Genomic DNA, 24,178 nt, shown 5'->3' on the forward strand with positions numbered 1-24,178 from the left:
ACGGGCCGGTAGACAGGCCTGGGAGCGGGGGCGGCGGCCCGAGAGATGCGCCAGGAGAGTTGTGCCGCGAGCCTCCGCCTCTTTTTTGGCACCGCGAAGCGGCTCCCTGGTGGCCGAGCGCCACGCCGCCCGGGCACCCGGCAGATCGCGAGGTGGAACGAGCCGTCGCTGCGGGGACAGCGTTCCGAGGCAGTTGGTCCGCTCTGGGGTGCCGTAGGCATCAGCTGACCGGCCCAGCGCACGTGACTACAGGGGCACTTGATGGGAATCATGGCAGCCTCCCGGCCACTGTCCCGCTTCTGGGAGTGGGGAAAGAACATCGTCTGCGTGGGGAGGAACTACGCGGACCACGTCAGGGAGATGCGCAGCGCGGTGTTGAGCGAGCCCGTGCTGTTCCTGAAGCCGTCCACGGCCTACGCGCCCGAGGGCTCGCCCATCCTCATGCCCGCGTACACTCGCAACCTGCACCACGAGCTGGAGCTGGGCGTGGTGATGGGCAAACGCTGCCGCGCGGTCCCCGAGGCCGCGGCCATGGACTACGTGGGCGGTTATGCCCTGTGCCTAGATATGACCGCCCGGGACGTGCAGGACGAGTGCAAGAAGAAGGGGCTGCCCTGGACTCTGGCCAAGAGCTTCACGGCGTCCTGCCCGGTCAGCGCGTTTGTGCCCAAGGAGAAGATCCCTGACCCTCACAAGCTGAAGCTCTGGCTCAAGGTCAACGGCGAACTCAGACAGGAGGGTGAGACAGCCTCCATGATTTTTTCCATCCCCTACATCATCAGCTATGTTTCTAAGATCATAACCTTGGAAGAAGGAGATATTATCTTGACTGGGACGCCAAAGGGAGTTGGACCGGTTAAAGAAAACGATGAGATCGAGGCTGGCATACACGGGCTGGTCAGTATGAGATTTAAGGTGGAAAAGCCAGAATATTGAGTTATTTCTTTACAAGTTTCGGGAGAGAAGGGAAAAAGACAAGAGCAAGCAACGGCTATTAAATGTCACAATCCTTTAATAAGAAACCATTTATTGGCTGGGCGTGGTGGCTCACGCCTGTAATCCCAGCACTTTGGGAGGCGGAGGCGGGCGGATCTCGAGGTCAGGAGATCAAGACCATCCTGGCTGACACGGTGAAACCCCGTCTCTACTAAAAATACAAAAAATTAGCTGGGTGTGGTGGCGGGCGCCTGTAGTCCCAGCTACTCGGGAGGCTGAGGCAGGAGAATGGCGTGAACCCAGGAGGCGGAGCTTGCAGTGAGCCGAGATCACACCACTGCACTCCAGCCTGGACAACAGAGCGAGACTCCGTCTCAAAAAAAAATAAAAAGAAACCATTTATTTTAAAAACGATTAGATTGCTATGCCTCAACTCATATAAGATGGACTCTTCAAGAAAACGTGAAGTAGAATGGATAGGCCAGAAATGAAAACAGCCAAAGTAAAGTATTTCTTCAGAAAACATTTTATCAAACCAAATGTTGAGTTTCCTTTTGTAAACCTGGATTGGAGAAGACTTTTCAGTGGGTTATCTCTAGTAGTTCAAGACTTAAAAGCTGCAGAGAAAACTGAAAATTATGTTCCAGATAACTTTCCATTGTTTACTAAATTTTCTTGGACTCGGTCATCATCAGGAAGCATTTGTAAAAACAATAATTTCCAAATTACTGGCCCATCCCAGACTGGCTGAATCCATTTGATAGGATTAATCTCCAGTGAAGCTGTGTTTACAGAGCGTTCCAAGTGATTCTTACCAGGAAATGTGAAAAACACTCCTGCATGTAATCAGTTAATTTAAAATTTTTCTTAATAAGCAAACAATTAATGAAGATTTCACCTGTTTTCTTAGGGTATCTACCCAGACCCATCGATTCTGAGTTCGAGGGATGATTTTGAAATTATTGCTTTCCAAATAAAGGTGCTCCCTTGTATGTAGCTTTACTAATTTATTTCTCCCCAGTAGTGACGAGGAGGGATATTTCCTCCTTGTGGGGCTTTAGACCTTAGTCTTTGACCTTTAGCCTTCTGAGCACTGTGCTCTATTAACAGAGTTAATCAGCAACTGTACTTCCCAACCGGAGATAAGGAGGCTTTGTGGAAGTTGAATAGCCTGGGACTGCTGCTTTTGCTCTTGCCTGCACCTTTCTGCGAAAAAAAAGTCTAGGCAAGATGCACAGCATAGCTATCAATGCCTGGAGGAGTCCTCTGGGCTTCGGCAGGGGTTCCTGTTAGTGTACACATCATCTGCTGGCCCCTTGAAGAAAGCCTAGGACATCTAATTTAGTAATAATGGTCACCATTTATTGAACACAATACTGTTACGCAGCATGTCAAGCAGTTTATTCTGTATTTCCATGTGTTATGTAACCCTCAACCAAGCCATAAGGTTAGTATTATCACTACCATACCCATTACTCAAATGAAGACAGATCTAGAGGCTAGGAAGGCTGGCTAAAGTCACTCAGCTTAGTGGCAGAGCCAAGATGTAACCCACTCTCCCAAGACCAGAACCTGAAGTTTCGACCACAATGTGGGCTGCATCCTGTAAGTAGGTACATAAGAAGAATCAGACATTTAGGTATGCTACAACCCATGCTTATAGTATAATTTAGTATGAGGAATTGCCATAATTTGATTTCTTTATTAAATATGCTATCTTAACTACTTTTAGTATTATTTTTTTCATTGCTTGGCAATGCATGTAATTAGAGAAGAGTCAGAAAATAGAGATTAGCAATTAGAACAAAACACCAAAAATTTCATCTACCCAGGGACAGCCGAAGTTAAGCATTTAGTCCAAGTTCTTCCAAATCTGTGGATATAATTGTAATGTTTTAAATAGAGTTTGCTCATACCATACAATTTTCTTCTTTTTTCGCTTTTTTTCTTCTTTTTTTTTTTTTTTTTTTTTGAGATGGCGTTTAACTCGTTGCCCAGGCTGGAGTGCAGTGGCGTGATCTTGGCTCACTGCAACCTCTGCCTCCCGGGTTCAAGTGATTCTCCTGCCTCAGCCTCTCGAGTAGCTGGGATTACAGGCATGTGCCCCCACACCCAGCTAATTTTGTATTTTTAGTAGAGACAGCGTTTCACCATGTTGATCAGGCTGGTCTCGAACTCCTGACCTCAAGTGATCCACCCATCTTAGCCTCCCAAAGTGCTGGGATTACAGGCATGAGACACCGCGCCCAGCTATACCATAAAATTTTTTAACTTGCTTATTTCACTGTATATTGTGACCATCTTTTTCCTTGTTAGCTGACACATTCCTGCAGTACAATTTTCATGGATTGCGTAAGATTCTGAAGTCAAGCCTCCATTTTTGGACCTTGAGATTGTCTCTAATGATTTGCTAGTATCAGCACATGTGCTGTTGGCTAGGTTCCCATAAGTGGAAGAGCTGGATCAAAGGGTGTGCTTATGCTGAAAGTGTATTATTTGTCTAGCTAACAGGTACAAGGTTCAGCTGAGATACATATACCAAGTTGACAGACTATTAAAGTCAAAGGCATAAAGTAGAAGCATTGCTCACATGCAACCCTAGTAAGGTGGCACAAGCCAGCACTGAGTACGGTACCCCCAGGGTCAGTGTTCACCACAGTGGTACAACAAGCTTTGTCACAAACATCGACATCAGCATTGCAAGTGTAGGCACACGAAGTCCTTAGATGCAAGAATCAAAAACAAAGACACCAAGTCTGACAATTCCTGATAATGCTAAAATCATAGTAATCCTAGCATTCAGAAGATAACGTTTTTCCACATTTTGAGTACATTTAAACCTATGAAAAAGTTGAAAAACTAATACAATGAACTCCATATGCCCTTTAATAGATTCAACAATTACCAGCACTCACTGTTTGTCCTCTGGTCCTGTGTCTCGCCTTTCCTCCCACCCCCCCATATGTGTGTATATATACATACACGCACCTCTCTATATATGTGTGTATATATATGCGCACGCGCACACACACACACCCCCTTATTTTGAAAATGCATTGGGATGGTGACTGCAGAAACACTCTGCCCTTTCAGCATACATCTCCTAAGAATCAGGATATTCTCCTACATGGAAATGTGAGACCATTATCACACTTCATAATATATTAGTCTGTACAGAATATATGGCTTGACATCTGTTCTTCTGTTGTGTTTTTAAAACATGTTCATTGGACTTTTATAAAAAATTAGTATTACACATCCGCTTAATATATTATGAACATATTTCCAGGCCAGTGAATGTAAGTACAGGTACCCCTTTTTTTTTTTTTTTTTTTTTGAGACGGAGTCTGGCTCTGTCGCCCAGGCTGGAGTGCAGTGGCCGGATCTCAGCTCACTGCAAGCTCCGCCTCCCGGGTTCACGCCATTCTCCTGCCTCAGCCTCCCGAGTAGCTGGGACTACAGGCACCCGCCACTTCGCCCGGCTAGTTTTTTGTATTTTTTAGTAGAGACGGGGTTTCACCGTGTTAGCCAGGATGGTCTCGATCTCCTGACCTCATGATCCGCCCGTCTCGGCCTCCCAAAGTGCTGGGATTACAGGCTTGAGCCACCGCGCCCAGCCCAGGTACCCCTTTTTAATGACTGTATCTTAGATCACGTACCCCAGAAGCACAGCCTAAGATGGAGATTCTTGCTCCCATGATTTGCTGAAGGAGTGCTCTCAGAAGTGTAATGAAGCAGAAAGGACAGGGAGTAAACTCCAAGGAAGAAAGTGGTCTGCGCTGGATACCAGCTTCAGAAAGCTGGTGAACCCAAGGGGAAGTTCTGAAGCAAGGAGTCTGTTGGCACCAGTATCTGCTCTCCCCACCCCTTCCATAGCTTCCTCAGGTAATTTTCTGATCCTCATAGAAGCTGAGGGACCTCAGCAAGTGAAGAGACTCTGGGTGGGACATCCCCAACAGGTTGCACACATTTCAGATGCTCTGCTAATTAGAAACAACGATGCAGGGAGCATCCTCCATTTACTTTTTTTTTTTTTTTTGAGACAGAGTCTCACTCTGTCGCCCAGGCTGGAGTGCAGTGGCACAATCTCAGCTCACTGCAAGCTCCACCTCCTGGGTTCACGCCATTCTCCTGCCTCAGCCTCCTGAGTAGCTGGGACTACAGGCGCCCGCCACCGTGCCCGGCTAATTTTTTGTATTTTTAGTAGAGACGGGGTTTCACTGTGTTAGCCAGGATGGTCTTGATCTTCCTGACCTCGTGATCTGCCCGCCTCGGCCTCCCAAAGTGCTGCAATTACAGGCATGAACCACCGCACCCAGCCTCAGTTTTTTTTTTTTTTTTTTTAACAAGACTATTGTTGGGTGCACCTTTGGTGTAAATGTTGGTATAGTATCTTTGTTTTCAAGATAGTTTTATATTACCTTTCAAATATGCTAAAACCTTCATATAATTATTTTCCTCTTTTTCTTAAAAATGTAAGTGTCGGCTGGGCATGGTGGCTCACACCTGTAATCCCAGCACTTTGGGAGGCTGAGGCAGGTGGATCACTTGAGCCCAGGAATTCAAGACCAGCCTGGGCAAAATGGCAAGATCCCTGTCTCTACAAAATGTTTTAAAATTAACCAAGTAAGGTGGCATCTCCTGAGCTCCTGGACACGGGGCTCAGTGGAGGGGGCACCATACCCACTCTTGCTGAACCAACAGTGGGAGCCAAGCCAGCACCAGCCATGGCACCCTCACTTCTCTCCTCTCCTTCCTTCCCTATCCACCCTCCTCATTCACCTTGCTTCACAACCCCCCCCCCGCCGCCATTTCTCCCAAGGGAGGATGGAAGGATGTAAGGCCTGTTCTGCACAACTAGGTCAAGTCGTTCGTTACCTTATCACCACAATTTGGACACGTAGGGGTGAACCTGCATCCCTCCTCTGTGGCCGCACCTGGTAACAGCCAGATAAAACATGACTAGCAAGATAGTTTATCTCCCAACACCAGCCTTAGGAAACAGTTTCATATACTCACTTTTTCCTTTTTTCCAATCCTGTCGTGGAGGACGTGTAGCCTTCTAAAGTACCAGGTCAAACCTCCCAGGATGTTGGTCAACAATGACCTTAGCGGTGGGTCTTCACAGGCTGCAGTCTGTGCCCTGAAGCAAGTGACTCTCAATGGTGTGAAGTTGAGCAGTTTTCTTTGTGGCTGCTGCAAAGCAAACAGATAAAATGGCAGCTGTCGTCCTCATGTCCTGAGTAGGTCCCCCTCAGAGTTCTGAGACCCAGGCACGCTCATGAAACTTTTGAAGTTGGTCTCCTCCCTGTTGATTCAGACTCAGTCATGTCAGTCCTGAGCCAGCAAGTCTCCACAAGCACTGGGCACTCTAGTGTGTCACCAGAGAAGACCAGGGGCTAGAAAAGCTCCAGGTGCTCAAAGCAGTCGCACAGGATTGCCCATGACTTCGGCTATTCCCACCCGGTGCAGAGAGCCCCTCGCCCTCATCCTGTCGGATGACGAGTCACCACCCAGCTCTCAGAAGGTAGTCTTTAGAGGTCTGACTTTTTTTTTTAGATGGAGTCTCGCTCTGTCGCCCAGGCTGGAGTGCAGTGGCTCGATCTCAGCTCACTACAACCTCCACATCCCAGGTTCAAGAGATTCTCCTGCCTCAGCCTCCCGAGTAGCTGGGACTACAGGCACATGCCACCACACCCAGCTAATTTTTTGTATTTTTAGTAGAGATGAGGTTTCACTATGTTAGCCAGGATGGTCTCTATCTCCTGACCACCTCGGTGTCCCAAAGTGCTGGGATTACAGGCGTGAGCCACCGTGCCCGAGGCTTGAGGTCCTACTCTTTTTCCAGGGAACCAAGACAAAGAATAAATTGGTTTAAGAAAATAAATCATTCAAATCTGTAGAAGATTAAATCCCTTTATTAATTCATGTAAACATTTTCCAACTTGGGAGGAGACAAGGCAAAGACAGTAGGAGGCCTTCTGAGAAGGGAGGTCAGATGAGAGAGGCCTTCAGACTCACCCCAGACCAGCTCCACCATAACAATTTCTAGAAACATATTCATCACATGTAAACAAAATGCAGTTTTCCCCATAATTTTCAAATTAAGATTCCATTTGAAACGGAGTTAAAGCTCATACACTTTTCCAGAGTTTAAAATGCTAGGCCATTTTAAACACGTGTTTGTCCAGATAAGTTTCTGCTTGCCTCAGTGGGATCCGCAAGCTTGCACGAGAGCACACTAATTTTCAATCCACTCCTTGCTCTGTGTGATACAACAAACTGCAAGGAGAAACAGAAAAAGAGACAGAAGGTTAGTTTTTTAAATCGCCTTGTATATCAAGTTGAAAAATCAATGATCACAAATAGTGAACCGCAATGAAAGTTTTGTTTACAGATATTAATATAAACTTCCGTTAAAGCTGTAAGATGATGGAAAGGGTTCCAGTCTCAGAGTACAGTTAATTTATAGGCCCAGCTTCTGACAGATTTTATAAAAATTTATGTCACTTTTCATGCTATTTCTCTCAGGTAGGAAAGTTGGGATTAAAAGTCTAGTGTGGGCCGGGCGCGGTGACTCACGCCTGTAATCCCAGCACTTTGGGAGGCTGAGGCGGGCAGATCACAAGGTCAGGAGATCGAGACCACGGTGAAACCCCGTCTCTACTAAAAATACAAAAAATTAGCCGGGCGCGGTGGCGGGTGCCTGTAGTCCCAGCTACTTGGGAGGCTGAGGCAGGAGAGTGGCAGGAACCCAGGAGGCGGAGCTTGCAGTGAGCCGAGATCGCGCCACTGCACTCCAGCCAGGGGGACAGAGCGAGACTCCGTCTCAAAAAAAAAAAAACAAAAAAAAAAAACAAAAAAAGAGTCTAGTGTGGCCGGGCGCAGTGGCTCACACCTGTAATCCCAGCACTTTGGGAGACCGAGGCAGGCGGATCACCTGAGGTCAGGAGTTCGAGACCAGACTGGCTAACATGGTGAAACTCCCATTTCTACTAAAAATACAAAAAATTAGCCGGGCATGGTAGCGCACACCTGTTATCCCAGCTACTCAGGAGGCTAAGGCAGGAGAATCGCTTGAACCCAGGAGGCAGAGGTTGCAGTGAGCAGAGATTGCACCATTGCACTCCAGCTTGGGTAACTAGAGCGAAACTCTGTCCCCCTGCCCCCCAAAAAAATGTCTAATGCAGGGCTGGGTGAGGTGGCTCATACCTGTAATCCCAGCACTTTGGGAGGCCAAGGCAGGTAGATCACTTGAGGCCAAAAGTTCAAGACCAGCCTGGCCAACAAAGTGAAACCCTGTCTCTACTAAAAATATAAAAATTAGCCAGGCATGGTGGTGCACACCTGTGGTCCCAGCTACTCGGTGGCTGAGGTGGGAGGATCACTTGAGCCTGGTAAAGTTGAGACTGCAGTAAGCTGTGATCGCACCATGCGCTCCAGCCTGGGTGACAGAGCAAGCAGAGAGAGACTCTGTCTCAAAACAAACAAAAAAAAAGTATAACGTAGGAAAAAGGGCTTACTGTGTGTTCAAACTACCAATGATAGACTTTAAGCTGTAGCAGGGACTCAATCTGTGAAACTACAGGAATATGATGACATAATTTAATAATAGTCTTATTTTAATAGTCTTGTTTTTTACAATTTATACAGCACTTTAACCAACATTTTATTTAATATAGAGTGGAAGGACATATAAACCACTTTAATTTCAAGACTGAGAGAAAAAAAAAGTACCAACGTCAGGAAAACTGTAGAAGGCTTTAAATGGGCAATAACAATAAGTGGGTATCCTTTCGATGGAATGTCATAGTAGTCTGGCATTGGCTAGAACACGTTCAGAGCTATCTGATTCTACAGGAGCTACACCTCCCACTGCACGGACTGAGCTGTTTTAGAACTAGGTTGTAGAAAGCTGACAGTGATTCGAATGACCCTGCTCATGGAATCCCCATGAAGTCTGAGTGAAGATGCACTGCTTCTGCCCTGTAGAGGAGCCCAGTGGTTCATCTACAAGCAAACCCATCCAGCATTTTGCATTGCCTGCCTATGTATCTATTCTTCCAATTACTTTTTTTTTTTTTTAATTTTTGAGACAGAGTTTTACTCTGTCACCCAGGCTGGAGTGCAGTGGTGAGATCTCAGCTCACTGCAACCTCCGCCTCCCAGGTTCAAGTGGTTCTCCTGCCTCAGCCTCCTGACTAGCTGGAATTACAGGCACCTGCCACCACGCCCGGCTAATTTTTATAGTTTTAGTAGAGACAGGGTTTCACCATCTTGGACAGGCTAGTCATGAACCAATTCCCTTTGAATCCTTTTCCCTATATCTTACTGGTTCCCTCATTAATTAATGAGTTTTCAACATGTGTTATTTTATTTTTGTATGCATCATGGTTTTTGGATTTTGGTTTTGGATTTTACATCTTTTTATTTGTAAAATACTGTGTTACCTAACGCACCAAGCAGCTTGTCCATAATTGTGAATATTTGTTAAAGCCACCTGGAACATCTGTTACACACATTCTCTGGGAAAGTGCAGTATCCACTTGAGGGTCATTCATTGTTGTATTTGAATCAAATTTAGAAAACTCTTAAGTTCCCATGAACTTAAGTTGATCCGACTCATTAGCAAGTGGTGCCTCCTGTCTGGAGGCAAAGCATACAGGGTCGGTCAAGGACTTGAGTGTGCCCTGACTTGCAAAGAGATAGTACTTAGGGGCCCATGCTAACCATTGAAGAGATGCAGCATCTTACTGCAACTTTTCTTTCCTTTGGCCTGGTAGTGAAGAGGCCTTAAGCCAAGGTCCTAGAAATATTGGTGAGGCCACTGCAGACTCCATGTCTGCAAACTATTTGGATGTGCTGGTGGCCATGGAAAATGGGAAAACCTGCTTATGAGGCTGAGATGGAGGAGATGCGGCATTCACAAATGCTCCTGCAGGACGTCCATGAGATGAAAACTAATTTCATAATAATACTAATTCTCCCATCAGCACACGATGTTTTCTAGAGGCTTCATGATACCGTTAGTCTGACACAAATGGAATGTGTGCTCTAGAATGTTTTAAATTTTTTTCAGTATTAAGCTCCAGTAGAGCAAGTATCAGTAGATATAACCCACACAAACGGAAGCACATTGACTTGCAGGACAACACAAGAGAAAAAAGTTGAGAACCATGAAGTGAAGCAACGAGGCTGGCTGGGTCCAGTCTTACCTGTGACCCACGGCAAGTGGCAAGACTTTTTTTTTTTTTTTTTTTTTTTTTTTGAGACAGAGTCTCGCTCTGTCGCCCAGGCTGGAGTGCAGTGGCGCGATCTCCACTCACTGCAAGCTCCACCACCTCCAGGGTTAACACCATTCTCCTGCCTCAGCCTCCCTAGAAGCTGAGACTACAGATGCCCGCCACCAAGCCCGGCTAATTTTTTTGTATTTTCAGTAGAGACAGGGTTTCACCGTGTTAGCCAGCATGGTCTCGATCTCCTGACCTCGTGATCCACCCACCTCGGCCTCCCAAAGTGCTGGGATTACAGGCGTGAGCCACCGCGCCTGGCCGTGGCAAGACTTCTTGGTCCCACTTTTCTCATCTGCAGCAGGGGAGTTTGTCTGGCTGCACTTTTCCCCCTCTGACACCTTGAACACTAAGACTCGAGGATCCTCCAACACTGAAGTGCCTCAGGAGGCAGCTGTGGCCCTTCAGAGTTGGAGGATCACGGAATTTTGCAGGTTAGCAAACTTAATTAACCTCCGTAGGGTCTCACAGGCTGAGGTGTGGCGGGATTAGGATTCAGACCAAATCTGTCTCCCCAATAACCACGCACTTAACTGTGCTGTTTCACACTGCTCGTTACGCGAAGAGAACACCATGGCGGGGTGGGGGTGGGGACAACCTAGTCTGACCTTTTGGGGTTTAGGGGCCAAGAGAGGGGTCTCACTATGTTGCCCAGGCTGGCCTCAAACTCCTGGGTTCAGGCGATCCTCCCACCTCAGTCTACCAAGTAGCTGGGATGACAGGTGTGCACTTTTGCACCCGGCAGCTCTGATTTTAAAGCGTTTTCCCCTCTTTTGGATTTAACCTTAAAGGATATTTTCTTTGTTGGTCTATTTTCTTTGATGTCTTTGGTAACTCCTTTATACAATATGAAAAAAACCCTGGTTATTTCTTTTGTTTTTAGGGTAGCTGAGTCCTTATGCACATCTGGGAACTGGGCATTAGAAATAATAAATTTCCCAAATTTATCTAGGTTTTTCTTATGGTTTGAATATATAGAATAATAAATATATAGAATAATATAGCACTATAAAATGCACTAACTTTTAAATAAATTTTGCTTCTTTCCAAGAGAAATTGCCACTTTAATGCTGTTTTCTGTTCATCTGTCATTGCAAGAAACTCATTTACCTGGTTAAAAAAAAAGATGAGACAAATATATCTGAAGTTTACGAAGAAAATTCGTTTTGACAACAGTGAGAAACAAACTTTCTCATTAGGAATGAAATTTTAATTTGCAGTAATTATAGCTCAACCGTTTGTTTTTGTTTTTAGAGACAGGGTCTCACTCTGTCGCCCAAGCTGGAGTGCAGCAGTGCGATCACAGCTCACTGAAGCCTCAAACTCCCGGGGTCAAGCAATCCTCCCACCTCAGCTTCCCAAGTTTCTGAAATTACAGGTATGCACTATTATTCTCTGGCTAATTGTTTTATGTTTTATTTTTTGTACAGACACTATGTTGCCCAGGGTCTCACTATGTTGCCCAGGGTGATCTTGAACCCCTGACCTCAAGTGATCCTGCTGCCTCAGCCTCCCAAAGTGCTAGGATTACAGGTGTGACCCACTATGCCCAGCCAACTCAATTGTTTTGATAGAGAAGATAAGGCAGGAAAGGCTAGATAAGCAGAATCTCTAAAGGCAATCAGGTAGCTCAGTAAGGAAAAATCCCTTCAATAAAGTGGAAGCAGAATTTGGAACTAAAGTCTAATGGTAAATTTCATGAGCTGGTTTTAACAATAAAAAGCAAGTGCCTATTGCCAAATGCACATGCTAATCCCTAAGTGTTATCTGCTGCTGTTCTGCAGCTGCAAACCAGGGAGAAAATGTGTAGCTGATTTCATGTAACTGAGTAGGTGAAACACAGCCAAATCCTCCTAGAAAAACCACCTTATGACTGATCAACATCTCTAACTTGTTTTACCCCTTGTTACTTGACTATATCAAACATCATGTTTCCTCGGTTGTTTTTTTTTTTTTTTTTTTTTTTTGAGACAAGTCTTACTCTGTAACTCAGGCTGGAGTGCAGTGGCGTGATCTTGGCTCACTGCAACTTCCACATCCTGGGTTCAAGTGATTCTCGTGCCCCAGCCTCCTGAATAGCTAGGATTACAAGTGCACGTCACCACACTCAGCTAATTTTTGTACTTTTAGTAGAAATGGGGTTTCACCATATTGGCCAGGCTGGTCTCAAACTCCTGACCTCAAGTGATCTGCCCTCCTCGGCCTCCCAAAGGACTAAGATTACAGGCCTGAGCCACTGCACCCAGCCCTAAAACATCATGTTTATTTATCCATTTAGGCTAATGGCCTCAGTCATTACTCATAATAGTAAATATTAGCTAGGATTTTAATATATGTAACATTTGTTCATGAAAGCAATGTGTGTTTAAAGCAAGATGATTTTTTCCCAGACTGTTTCTTAGTGAATTAATTTCTATCAAATGTTTGACAAAACCACCTCTATTTTTGGGGGAAAAGCATTCACTTTGGAAATATTCTAAGCATTTCTTCCTTTTTGCTATTTACCGTGCAGCCCAAAGTCTCCTCAGCAACACTTCCTGTGAGACTACAGGAATGAAGGGTGCCTGTGTGATCAGTCAGATCAATCAGCATATCGAAACTGAGAAAGACAGATTTAAAGTCCAAGGAGTTTTTGTTGCAAATTGTGCACATGTTAGATGCTTCATTTACTATATAACCACAGGTGGAACTGAAAAGAAACAAAGACAATGATAAAATATGATGCCCTAAGTGACAAATTTCATCTCTAGCAGAAAAAGAATTATCACTAAAAACTCTACGTCACTGTATGCAAAACTTACTGAGTGTTCAGTGCTATGCAGTGTACCAGACAGTCGTAAAAAACAGTAAAACACACTTTCTATGCAGCCATTCTCAGAATTCATCTGAAACTGCGTACACCAGTCCTCCACCTGCCCTCCCTTCTTCCCTCCCTCTGCCGAGTTCCTGCCAAGCCCTCCAGGTCCCTCCCAGTCTCATTTCCCTGCTGGTGCCCTCCATTCTTGCATCCCAGCCGGCACCCTTTCCCTCTTGGAACAGCAGCAGAACGCAAGCCTCAGGACTGACTCATGCTGTCGCATCAGCTCCTTGTTCTCACCTCCCCCGCTGGGAGTTCTGAGGGCAGGAACTGTGTCTTGTGCCTGGAAAGCACACGTTCAATAGCTGCTCACTGGATGGTCCTGCACGGGGCCTTCTCTACAAATACAGAAAGCCTTGCAAGGCTGGCCAGGTGGCACCAGACGCTATTAACACTGTTGGTGATACACTCTCCTCTCTTCCAGTGGTTTATGCTATTCCAAATTTCTGAAGCAAGCCTTACTTTAGCAATCTTGAACAGGGAACCTAATTCAAATTTCTCAAATAGGGGAAATGAACTAAAGACAGTGGATTTTTGTCTAGCCACAGATCACTTGGTTCAGCAAATTGTAGATGCTTTTCCTCAGATATCAATAATAAATATACAGGGAAAAAATTAGTTTTTCAATTTTTGAAAACTGTTTTTCAAAAAACAAACACAAGGTCTTACACAGCATCCACATTAGTTTTTTCAATTTTAATACATCATAAAATGTTTTAAAAATCCAGAGGTCAGTATCTTGACTGTGGCAACAGATACACAAACCTACAAGTGTGATAAAACTAATTAGAACACACACACACGACTGCATGTGAACCTGGAGGAATTTGAGTAAGACCAGTGGATTGAATGGTGTCAATATCCTGGCTGTGACATGGTACTATTACTTGCAAATGGTATCGCTGGGGGAAATGGGGCAGAAGCCACAAGGGATCTCTCCTATTATTTCTTTTTTTTTTTTTTTTTTTTGTGAAGCGGAATCTCGCTCTGTCTCCCAGGCTGGAGTGCAGTGGCGCAATCTCGGCTCGCTGCAAGCTCCGCCTCCCGGGTTCATACCATTCTCCTGCCTCAGCCTCTCAAGTAGCTGAGGCTACAGGTGCCCGCCACCACGCCTGGCTAATTTTTTGGTATTTTTTACAGACCAGGTTTCACTGTGTTAGCCAGGATGGGCTCAATCTCCTGACCTCGTGATCAGCCCTCTTCGGCCTCCCAAAGTGCTGGGATTATAAATGTGAGCCACCACGCCCGGCCCTCTTATTATTTCTTATACTTCCATGCAAATCTAGGATTATCTCAATGAAAATTCTCATAAAAATCCATAGACTTTCCTAATAATATTACACGTTTCTTGCCAAGCATCTTTTAGCTAAGAGTATTAAATCTACTGGAGTTTACTTTCTTTTTTTTTTTTTTTTTTTTTTGAGACAGAGTTTCGCTCTTGTCACCCAGGCTGGAGTGCAATGGTGCAATCTCGGCTCACCATGACCTCCACCTCCTGGGTTCGAGCAATTCTCATGCCTCAGCCTCCGAAGTAGCTGGGATTATAGGTGTCCATCACCATGCCCAGCTAATTTTTTGTGTGTTTTTAGTAAAGATGGTGTTTCACCATATTGGCCAGGCTGGTCTTGAACTCCCGACCTCAGGTAGTCCACCTGCCTCGGCCTCCCATAGTGCTGGGATTACAGGCGTGAGCCACCATGCCCGGCCTGGAGTTTACTTTCTATGCAAGTAAATATTAACTTTGATCTACAAGAGGTTGGATGTTTCCCAGGCTGGACTCAAACTCTTCAAACTCCTGGGCTCAACCGATCCTCCCACCTCAGCCTCCTGAGTAGCTGAGACTACAGGTGCATGCTACTGCACCTGGCTTGAAAATAATTTTTTTTTAATGCTGTCAGTACACTGCTGTAGGGCCTAGCAACCAAAATAGTTTTCTGCCAAATCATTAGACAAGTTTGTCAAAAGTTTCTCACATTATATCTTTATATGTTAGAATTATAGAAATATAGATTATATTTTAAAAGGCAATTATAATATTTTAATCTAGTTTCCTACGGAAACTTTTCAGTATAGTTTTCTATACATTTATCTCAAATACATAACCCCCATTATGTCAACAAACAGCTTTAACTTTTAGAGAGCTTAAAATTTATTAACAATAATTATTTCTTACAAAAATGAATTTGCTAAAAGAGACATGGATCCTTACCATCTGTTTCGAACTACTTTTGTAGTTTCATCATCAATGTTGAGTGTGGAAATGTAGGCATAAAGTATGCCATAGGAAGGATCAGCTTTTCCTTCATTCTTCAAAGCTTTTCCCTTTAATTGTTCAACTGTATAGACATCAACTATTGTACTTACTAAAAATAGAAAGAAGTATTACGGTCTGTATATATTCTTATAAAATAAAGGATTACATCTGAATGGAAAGCTATGACAAATGAGAACATGCAGTAGCTTAAGTAACAGAAAAATTACTATGTTGGGTATATAAACACTGATTCTATAAATGGACATAAAAGCAAAACATAAGAAAAAAAGGAAATGAAACTGGTCTTCATTAAAATGAAGAATTTCTGTTTATCAAAAGACACCATTAAAAAAGCAAAAAGGCAAGCCACAGAGTGGGAAATGCTAGCAGTCTACAATGAGATAAAGGACTCATCCAGAATTGTCTAAAGAATTCTTAAATATCAGTTAGAAAAGGAAAGTGACTTGGCTGGGCACAGTGGCTCACGCCTGTAATCGCAGCACTTTGGGAGACCAAGGCGGGCGGATCACCTGAGGTTGGGAGTTCAAAAGCAGTCTGACCAACATGGAGAAACCCTGTCTCTACTAAAAATAAAAAAAGCTGGGCATGGTGGTGCATGCCTGTAATCCCAGCCACTCAGGAGGCTGAGGCAGGCGAATCTCTTGAATCCGGGAGGCGGAGGTTGTGGTGAGCCGAGATTGCGCCATTGCACTCCAGCCTGGGCAATGAGAGACAAACTCCTTCCCAAAAAAAAAAAAGACAGTGATTCAATTTTTTCTTTTTTTTTTTTTTTTGAGACAGAGTCTCGTTCATTGCCCAGGTTGGAGTTCAGTGGCACTGTCTGGGATTACAGGCATGCTGGGATTACAAGTGTGAGCCACCGTGCCTGGCGACAGTGACTCAATTTTTTAAATGCGGAAGTGACTTTTAAAAGTACATCACAGCCGGGTGCAGTGGCTCTCCACCTGTAATCCCAGCACTTTGGGAGGCCGAGGTGGGCGGATCATGAGGTCAGGAGATCAAGACCATACTGGCTAACATGGTGAAATCCCATCTTTACTAAAAAATACAAAGAATTAGCCGGGCGTGGTGGCGGGTGCCTGTAGTTCCAGCTACTCAGGAGGCTGAGGCAGAAGAATGGTGTGAACCTGGGAGACGGAGCTTGCAATAAGCCGAGATCGTGCCACTGCACTCCAGCCTGGGCGACAGAGCAACACTCCATCTCAAAAAATAAAATAAAATAAAATAAAATAAAATAATTAATAAATAAAAGTACAGCACAAAAGAAGTTATCAAAATGGCCAATACACGTACTGGTCTCAATAATCATCAGGAAAATACAAATTAAACAAGAGTAGGCTGGATGCGGTGGTTCACACCTGTAATTCCAACACTTTGGGAAGTTGAGACTAGTGGATCGCTTGAGGTCAGGAGTTCGAGACCAGCCTGGCCAACATAGCAAAACTCTGTCCCTACTAAAAATAAAAAATTAGCTGGGCATATCAGTGTGTGCCTGTAATCCCAGCTACTTGGGAGGCTGAGGAAGAAGAATCGCTTGAACCCGGGGGCAGAGGTTGCACTCAGCCAAGATGGCGGCATTGCAGTCCAGCCTGGGTGACAGAGCCAGACTCCGTCTCAAAAACAAACGAACAACCAAAAAAAAAAGAAAAAAACAAGAGAATTCCACTAAACACCTAACATTTAAAAGACTAATAACACAAACATTAGTGAGGATGTAAAGCAACAACAAAAATAAACTTTACAAAACTAAAAATAACCAATAATTCATTTTTATTTTTCTTTATCTTAGAAGAATCTTCCATGAACAAATATTATTCGGGTTAGAAAACTTTTATCAGATGTTATCTGGTTCCTTCAGCACTTCATTGGTTTCTTTTCTTTTGTTGCTGTCTAGTACATGAAATTTAATTTTCTTCAATAAAAAGATGGTAATGTATATCTATTTATCTATATTTTTATGTCTTTATCCTTCTATTAGTATATATGCACGAAAAGATACACTAAAAGATGTTAACCAAGTAACTGTTTATTTGGGGCTGTTGCTTGCATTCTGTATTATGTGTCTTTTTTTTTTAAGACGGAGTCTCGCTGTGTCACCCAGGCTGGAGTGCAGTGGTGTGATCTCAGCTCACTGCAACCTCCGCCTCCTGAGTTCAAGCGATTCTCCTGCCTCAGCCTCCCGAGTAGCTGGAATTATAGGTGCCCCCCACCACGCCTGGTTCATTTTCTGTATTTTTAGTAGAGACAGGGTTTCACCAGGTTGGCCAAGCTGGTCTCAAATTCCTGACCTCAAGTGATCCCTCCACCTCGGTCTCCCAAAGTGCTGGGATTACAGGCGTGAGCCACCACGCCCAGCCAAGTATTCTGTATTGTGTTTCTTTTATTTTTTGAGATACAGTCTCGCTCTGACATCCAGGCTGGAGTGTAGCTTCACTCTGTCACCCAGGCTGGATCTCAGCTCACTGCAACCTCCACCTCCCAGGTTCAAGAGATTCTCCTGCCTCAGCCTGCCGAGTAGCTGGGATTACAGGCACATCCTGTGATGCTCGGCTAATTTTTGTGTTTTTAGTACAGATGGGGTTTTGCCACGTTGGCCAGGCTGGTCTTATGAACCCCTGGGCTCAAATGATCCACCCACCTCAGCCTCCCAAAGTGCTGGGATTACAGGTGTGAGCCACTGTGCCGGGCCTACTTTTAAAATTTTGAGCATTTTAATTTTTAATAAAAATATAAAAGCTCTAAAGAAAACATGATTATAGTTTTACGCTGAAATATTTAATCAATTTTTACCTATAAGGTTTTCATGGGAGTAATGAGCATTTTAAAAGATAAAAAAGGCCAAGCACGGTGGCTCACGCCTGTTATCCCAGCACTTTGGGAGGCCAACGCGGGCAAATCGCTTGAGCTCAGGAGTTTGAGACCAGCCTGAACAACATGGTGAAACCCAGTTTCTACCAAGAACACAAAAAATTAGTTTTTGCTTTTATAAATCTGAGTAAATTTAACTATCAAAGTTCCCACAGTAAAATAAAAGGGACGCTTAAAAACTATTTTTAGGCCAGGGCTGGTGGTTCATGCCTGTAATCCCAGCACCTCGGGAGGACTAGTCAGGCGGATCACCTGAAGTCAGGAGTTCGAGACCAGCTGGCCAACATGGTGAAACCCCATCTCTACTAAAAATACAAAAATTAGCAGGGCGTGGTGTTGTGTACCTGTAATCCCAGCTACCCAGGAGGCTGAGGCAGGAGAATCACTGGAACCCAGGAGGCAGAGGCTGCAGTGAGCCGAGATTGCACCACTGCACTCCAGCCTGGGTGACATAGCAAGACTCCATCTCAAAAAAAGAAAAAAAGCTATTTTGGGGCCAGACACTGTGGCTCACGCCTGTAATCCCACCACTGTGGGAGGCTGAGGAGGGCAGATCACCTGAGGTCAGGAGTTCAAGACCAGCCTGCCCAACATTGTGAAACCCCGTGTCTACTAAAAATATAAAAATTAGCCAGGTGTGGTGGTGTGCACCTGTAATCCCATCTACTTGGGGGGCTAAGACAGGAGAATTGCTTGAACCCAGGAGGCAGAGGTTGCAGTGAGCTCACACCACTGCACTCCAGCCTGGGTGACAGAGCAAGACTCCTCAAAAAACAAACAAACAAAGCCTATTTTTGGGCCAAGCAAGGTGGCTCACACCTGTAATCCTTCAGGAGGCTGAGGCAGGAGGATTCCTTGAGGTCAGGAGTTTGAGACCCCGAAAAAAGAAAAGAGAAGAGAAGAGAAGAGGGGAGGGGGAGGAGGGGAGAAAGAAATAAAGAAAGACAAAAGAAAGAACGAACGAGAGAAAGAGAGAGAGAGAGAAAGAAGGAACTACTTTGTGATTACTTTAATATAACCTCCTGATCAGAAAAAAAAAAATTCCCAAATAAATCAGGCTGCCCTTGAGTAGCCTAAAAATGGTTGTAGACACTGTCATTCCTGTCCCCGTTTTAGGGTTGCATGGCAGGACAGGGACTGAAATACAGTTTATCAAGTTTACCTCACAGCTCGCTGAACGCCTCTGTGCTCTCTCAAGTTTCCTGAAATGGCATTATCTACAAATGACCCAACATTTTAAAAAAATGTTTCCAAAGTAACAATCATGGCTTTATTTTATTTATTTATTTATTTATTTTTGAGACACGGTCTTGCTCTGTCACACAGGCTGCAGTGCAGTGGCATGAACACAGCTCACTGCAGTCTCTATCTCCAGGGCTCAAGCAATCCTCCTATCTCTGCCTCCTGAGTAGCTGAGATCACAGGCACATGCCACCATGCCCAGCTATTTTTTAAAAAAATTTTTGTAGAGACGGAGTCTCACCTATGGCTTGTCCCTTCTTGTAGGCAAAAAGATGATAAATTTTGATCTTGATCCAGTAGTACCTTTTTCTATCAGTGACCTCTACTGATACGAAACACATTAAATATCCTCTGCAAAAAGCAATAACAAAGTTCCTCTTCCACACAACGTGATGTGGCTTGCAGAATACATTATTTCATGCTAAATTCCATTGTTACTCTCTTCAGGTGAATTAAGCATCATCTACGGTAACTAAGGACTATGTTACAGAACACGCCTTCAGGGAGTGATCTAAAACTTCCCTCTGTTCCTCCTGGTCCCTCCGGCATGCATGTCTGGCATAAGCCAGCAATAGCAATAAGCAGAACCCTTTTTTCTCTCTTTTTTTTTTTTTTTTGGAGAGAGTCTCACTCTGTTGCCCAGTCTGGAGTGCAGTGGCGTGATCTCGACTCATTACAACATCCGCCTCCCTGGTCAAAGCGATCCTCCTGCCTCAGCCTCCCTGGTAGCTGGGACTACAGGCACATACCACCACACCAGGCTAATTTTTGTATTTTTAGTAGAGATGGCGTTTCACCATGTTGACTGGGCTGGTCTTGAACTCCTAACCTCAAGTGATCTATCTGCCCACCTCGGCCTCCCAAAGTGTTGGGATTACAGGAATGAGCCACTGCACCCGGCCAGCAGAATCCTTTTAAAAGAAGAGCCTCAACCTAGGCTTCATGGATTTGGGGTCCAGGAACATGACAGTTTATGCAAATTCCACACATGGGTACAAGCACTGCTCTGGGGAGAGGGTCATAAGCTCCCATCAGATAGGCAAAAGGTATATAATATATAAGATGCTCAGGAGGGCATGGTGGCTCATGCCTGTAATCCAGCACTTTGGGAGGCAGAGACCAGTGGATCACTTGAGCCCAGCAGTCTGAGACCAGCCTGAGCAACACTGTAAAACCGCATCTCTACAAAAAATACAAAAATTAGGCCGGGCACGGTGGCTCACGCCTGTAATCCCAACACTTTGGGAGGCCAAGGTAGGTAGATCACAAGGTCAAGCGATCGAGACCATCCTGACCAATATGGTGACTAAAAATACAAAAAAGGTCGGGCACGGTGGCTCATGCCTGTAATACCAGCACTCTGGGAGGCTGAGGCAGGCAGATCACAACGTCAGGAGATCAAGACCATCCTGGCTAACATGGTGAAAGTCCGTCTCTACTAAAAAATACAAAGAAATTAGCCGGGCATGGTGGTGGGCCCCTGTAGTCCCAGTTACTCGGGAGGCTGAGGCAGGAGAACGGCGTGAACCTGGGAGGCAGAGCTTGCAATGAGCCAAGATCGCACCACTGCACTCCAGGCTAGGCAACAGAGTGAGAGTTCGTCTCAAAAAAAAAAAAATTAGCGGCCGGGCGCGGTGGCTCAAGCCTGTAATCCCAGCACTTTGGGAGGCCGAGACGGGCGGATCACAAGGTCAGGGATCGAGACCATCCTGGCTAACCCAGTGAAACCCCATCTCTACTAAAAAAAAAAAATACAAAAAACTAGCCGGGCGTGGTGGCGGGCGCCTGTAGTCCCAGCTACTTGGGAGGCTGAGCCAGGAGAATGGCGTAAACCCAGGAGGCGGAGCTTGCAGTGAGCTGAGATCCAGCCACTGCACTCCAGCCTGGGCGGCAGAGCGAGACTCCGTCTCAAAAAAAAAAAAAAAATTAGCAGGGTGTGGTGGCATAAAAGCCTGTAGTCCCAGCTACTGCGGAGGCTGAGGCAGAAGAATTGCTTGATCCCGGGAGGCGGAGGTTGCAGTGAGCCGAGATCACGCCACTGTACTCCAGCCTGGGTGACAGAGTGAGACTTCGTCTCAAAAAAAAAAAAAAAGAAAAGAAAGAAAAGTTGAAATATAGTAGTTACAGAATAGGAATCTGGTCTTTTACCATGTCAAATCTTTACAGGCCCAATTTCAGCCTTTAAAAAAAATCCAAATATATTTAAAGGGTCACTTACAATTTATGGATTCTTTGAAATAACTTTCAATTTCGTCATCCAGAACATTTGTTTCTTTATTTTCTCGTATAAAATTCAGTAGAATGTTAGCTTCTGGCGTCTCTTAAATTGAAAATGCATAGTAAGTGAAAAGTAAATGGATTAACTTTTAAATCACATTTAAATCATCCAAAATCATTTTAATAGTAAAAAGTGAAGACATGTAAGAATACAATCAAATAGAATATTATGTGGCCATTAATAATCTGATATAGAATTCTGTTAACATGGAGAGATATACACCACATTACATCTAAAACAGATGTTAGTGAAAAGAGCAGCTTACGTTATAACTTGTGTGGTTCAATACCCTTTTAATTAAAAAATCTACATATGTAAGGGGCCTGGCGCAGTGGCTCACACCTGTAATCCCAGCACTTTGGGAGGCCAAGGCAGGCGGATCATGAGGTCAGGAGATGGAGACCATCCTGGCTAACACGGTGAAACCCTGTCTCTACTAAAAATACAAAAACATTAGCCAGGCGTGGTGGCGGGCACCTGTAGTCCCAGCTAGTTGGGAGGCTGAGGCAGGAGAATGGCACGAACCCAGGAGATGGAGCTTGCAGTGAGCAGAGATAGCGCCACTGCACTCCAGCCTGGGAAACAGAGCAAGACTCCGTCTAAAAAACAAAAACAAAAACAAACAAAGAAAAACTACATATATAAATGCAAAATTATCTGGAAGAATATATATGAAAAAATGATTCTCTCTAGACAGTGGGATTGTAGGTGATCTTTGTTTTCCCTGTTTATGTTTTTATATATTTTTTCTGAATTTTATATGTATTTCTTTACTCAGAAAAAAAAGGTTTTCTTTTTTCTTTTTTTTTTTTTTTTGAGACGGAGTCTCGCTCTGTCCCCCTGGCTGCAGTGCAGTGGCGCGATCTCGGCTCACTGCAAGCTCCGCCTCCCGGGTTCCCGCCATTCTCCTGCCTCAGCCTCCCGAGTAGCTGGGACTACAGGCGCCCACAACCGCGCCCGGCTAATTTTTTGTATTTTTTTTTTTTTAGTAGAGACGGGGTTTCACCGGGTTAGCCAGGATGGTCTCGATCCCTGACCTCGTGATCCGCCCGCCTCGGCCTCCCAAAGTGCTGGGATTACAGGTGTAAGCCACTGCGCCCGGCCAAAAAAAAAAGATTTTCAAAAGGCAATTGAAATATATAAAACAGGCGCTATAAAAAGCCTTGCTCCCCACGTTGGGACATGAGTGTGCAAGGCTCGGGGGTGCTGTGCCAGAAGGCAGGAACGTGTTTGGAAAGAGCTCCCCCATGATGCCCTTAGACCCCAGGCCCAGCCTCTGGCACGTGATTGTTAATTACCCCAGGACCCTCTGAATATTCTACAAATTGTCCTGACAATGTCTGTACTTTCCTAACTCCCCTGGGAAGATGTGGGCGTTTCTTCCTCCTTGCTCCCAGAATACAAGTCTTCTACCTGTTCCTTCTCAGAACTAGGTTGTCAAATCCTAGCTGGCACGCGGTGTCCCACGGGATGACTGTCCTCACATCCATCTGACCAGCCACTCATCTCCTTCCTTGTTCCAGAAATTTATATTATCTCAATTCTTGGCAAGTAAAAGGCATTGAAGAATATTGATAAGGTCATGGGCGAATGAATGAATGTAGAACTCTATTAACTTGGAGAGATGTGCACCATGAATTGCTGTGCTTCAGATGGGAGCATCTGCTGGAGCGAGACCACAGAAACCCAGCCAACGAGCTTCCTGTGATGGGGGCTGGCAGGGATGGGTGGGTACCAGCACTGCAGGTTCTCACTGACAATAAGGTTATCCTGACTGTCAGAGACAGGCAGGAATTGTGCCCTCCCTATCTGATAAGCACCCTCAGGGCAGAGAAAGAAACAAGGGAATCTTGACATCCTAGTGAGGATGAACACAAGCCATTTAGGGCTTCTTAATTTCTATAAGGCAGGTGTAGCCCAGGAAATTAAAAGTAAAACTGATATAACTATTTACAATAGCAAAGACATGGAACCAGCTCCAACGCCCATCAATGGTAGACTGGATAAAGAAAATGTGGTACATATACACCATGGAATACAATGCAACCATAAAAAGGAATGAGATCATATCCTTTGCAGAGACATGGATAAAGCTGAAAACTATCATTCTCAGCAAACTAACACAGGAACAGAAAACCAAACACCACATGTTCTCACTCATAAGTGGGAGCTGAACAATGAGATAACAAGGACACAGGGAGGGGAACAACACACACTGGGGCCTGTTGGGGAATGGGGGGTGAGGGGAGGGACAGCATCAGCACAAATAGCAAATGCATGCAGGGCTTAAAACCTAGATGACGGGCTGGGTGTGGTGGTTCATGCCTATAATCCCAGCACTTTGGGAGGCCGAGGCGGGCAGATCACAAGGTCAGGAGATCAAGACCATCCTGGGCAACATAGTGAAACTCCATCTCTACTAAAATACAAAA

At 44.9% G+C, this 24,178-nt stretch overlaps 2 protein-coding genes across 8 annotated transcripts in view; one reads left to right on the forward strand and one right to left on the reverse strand.

The window, feature by feature from the left end:
• The first annotated feature begins 252 nt into the window (after nucleotides 1-252).
• On the forward strand, nucleotides 253-17,440 carry FAHD1 (fumarylacetoacetate hydrolase domain containing 1). 4 transcript variants are annotated; one of them, XR_013410970.1, is made up of 3 exons: nucleotides 257-897; nucleotides 11,481-11,604; nucleotides 17,148-17,440. XR_013410970.1 is itself a non-coding variant. In XM_077984076.1 (3 exons), the coding sequence occupies exons 1-3, from the start codon at nucleotides 262-264 to the stop codon at nucleotides 9,135-9,137; spliced, it is 744 nt and encodes a 247-aa protein (XP_077840202.1). In that variant the 5' UTR covers nucleotides 257-261; the 3' UTR covers nucleotides 9,138-9,152.
• MEIOB (meiosis specific with OB-fold) overlaps nucleotides 4,419-24,178 on the reverse strand; it is a 47,216-nt gene continuing 27,456 nt past the window's right edge. The window contains exons 10-17 of one of the 4 annotated variants that reach the window (XM_028840457.2): nucleotides 21,687-21,788; nucleotides 15,293-15,446; nucleotides 12,732-12,915; nucleotides 11,250-11,336; nucleotides 7,144-7,218; nucleotides 5,956-6,132; nucleotides 5,815-5,873; nucleotides 4,419-4,916 (exon numbers count right to left, since the gene is read on the reverse strand). In XM_028840457.2, the coding sequence (XP_028696290.2) occupies nucleotides 4,856-4,916; nucleotides 5,815-5,873; nucleotides 5,956-6,132; nucleotides 7,144-7,218; nucleotides 11,250-11,336; nucleotides 12,732-12,915; nucleotides 15,293-15,446; nucleotides 21,687-21,788 (899 nt within the window). In that variant the 3' untranslated portion in view covers nucleotides 4,419-4,855. 4 annotated transcript variants of the gene reach the window in all.

Source organism: Macaca mulatta, chromosome 20, assembly GCF_049350105.2.
Source record: "Macaca mulatta isolate MMU2019108-1 chromosome 20, T2T-MMU8v2.0, whole genome shotgun sequence".
NCBI classification, from domain to species: Eukaryota; Metazoa; Chordata; class Mammalia; order Primates; family Cercopithecidae; genus Macaca; species Macaca mulatta.

Bases quoted from the DNA above. Each gene is read 5' to 3' on its own strand.
- FAHD1 (XM_077984076.1), top strand. From the start codon at position 262: ATGGGAATCATGGCAGCCTCCCGGCCACTGTCCCGCTTCTGGGAGTGG.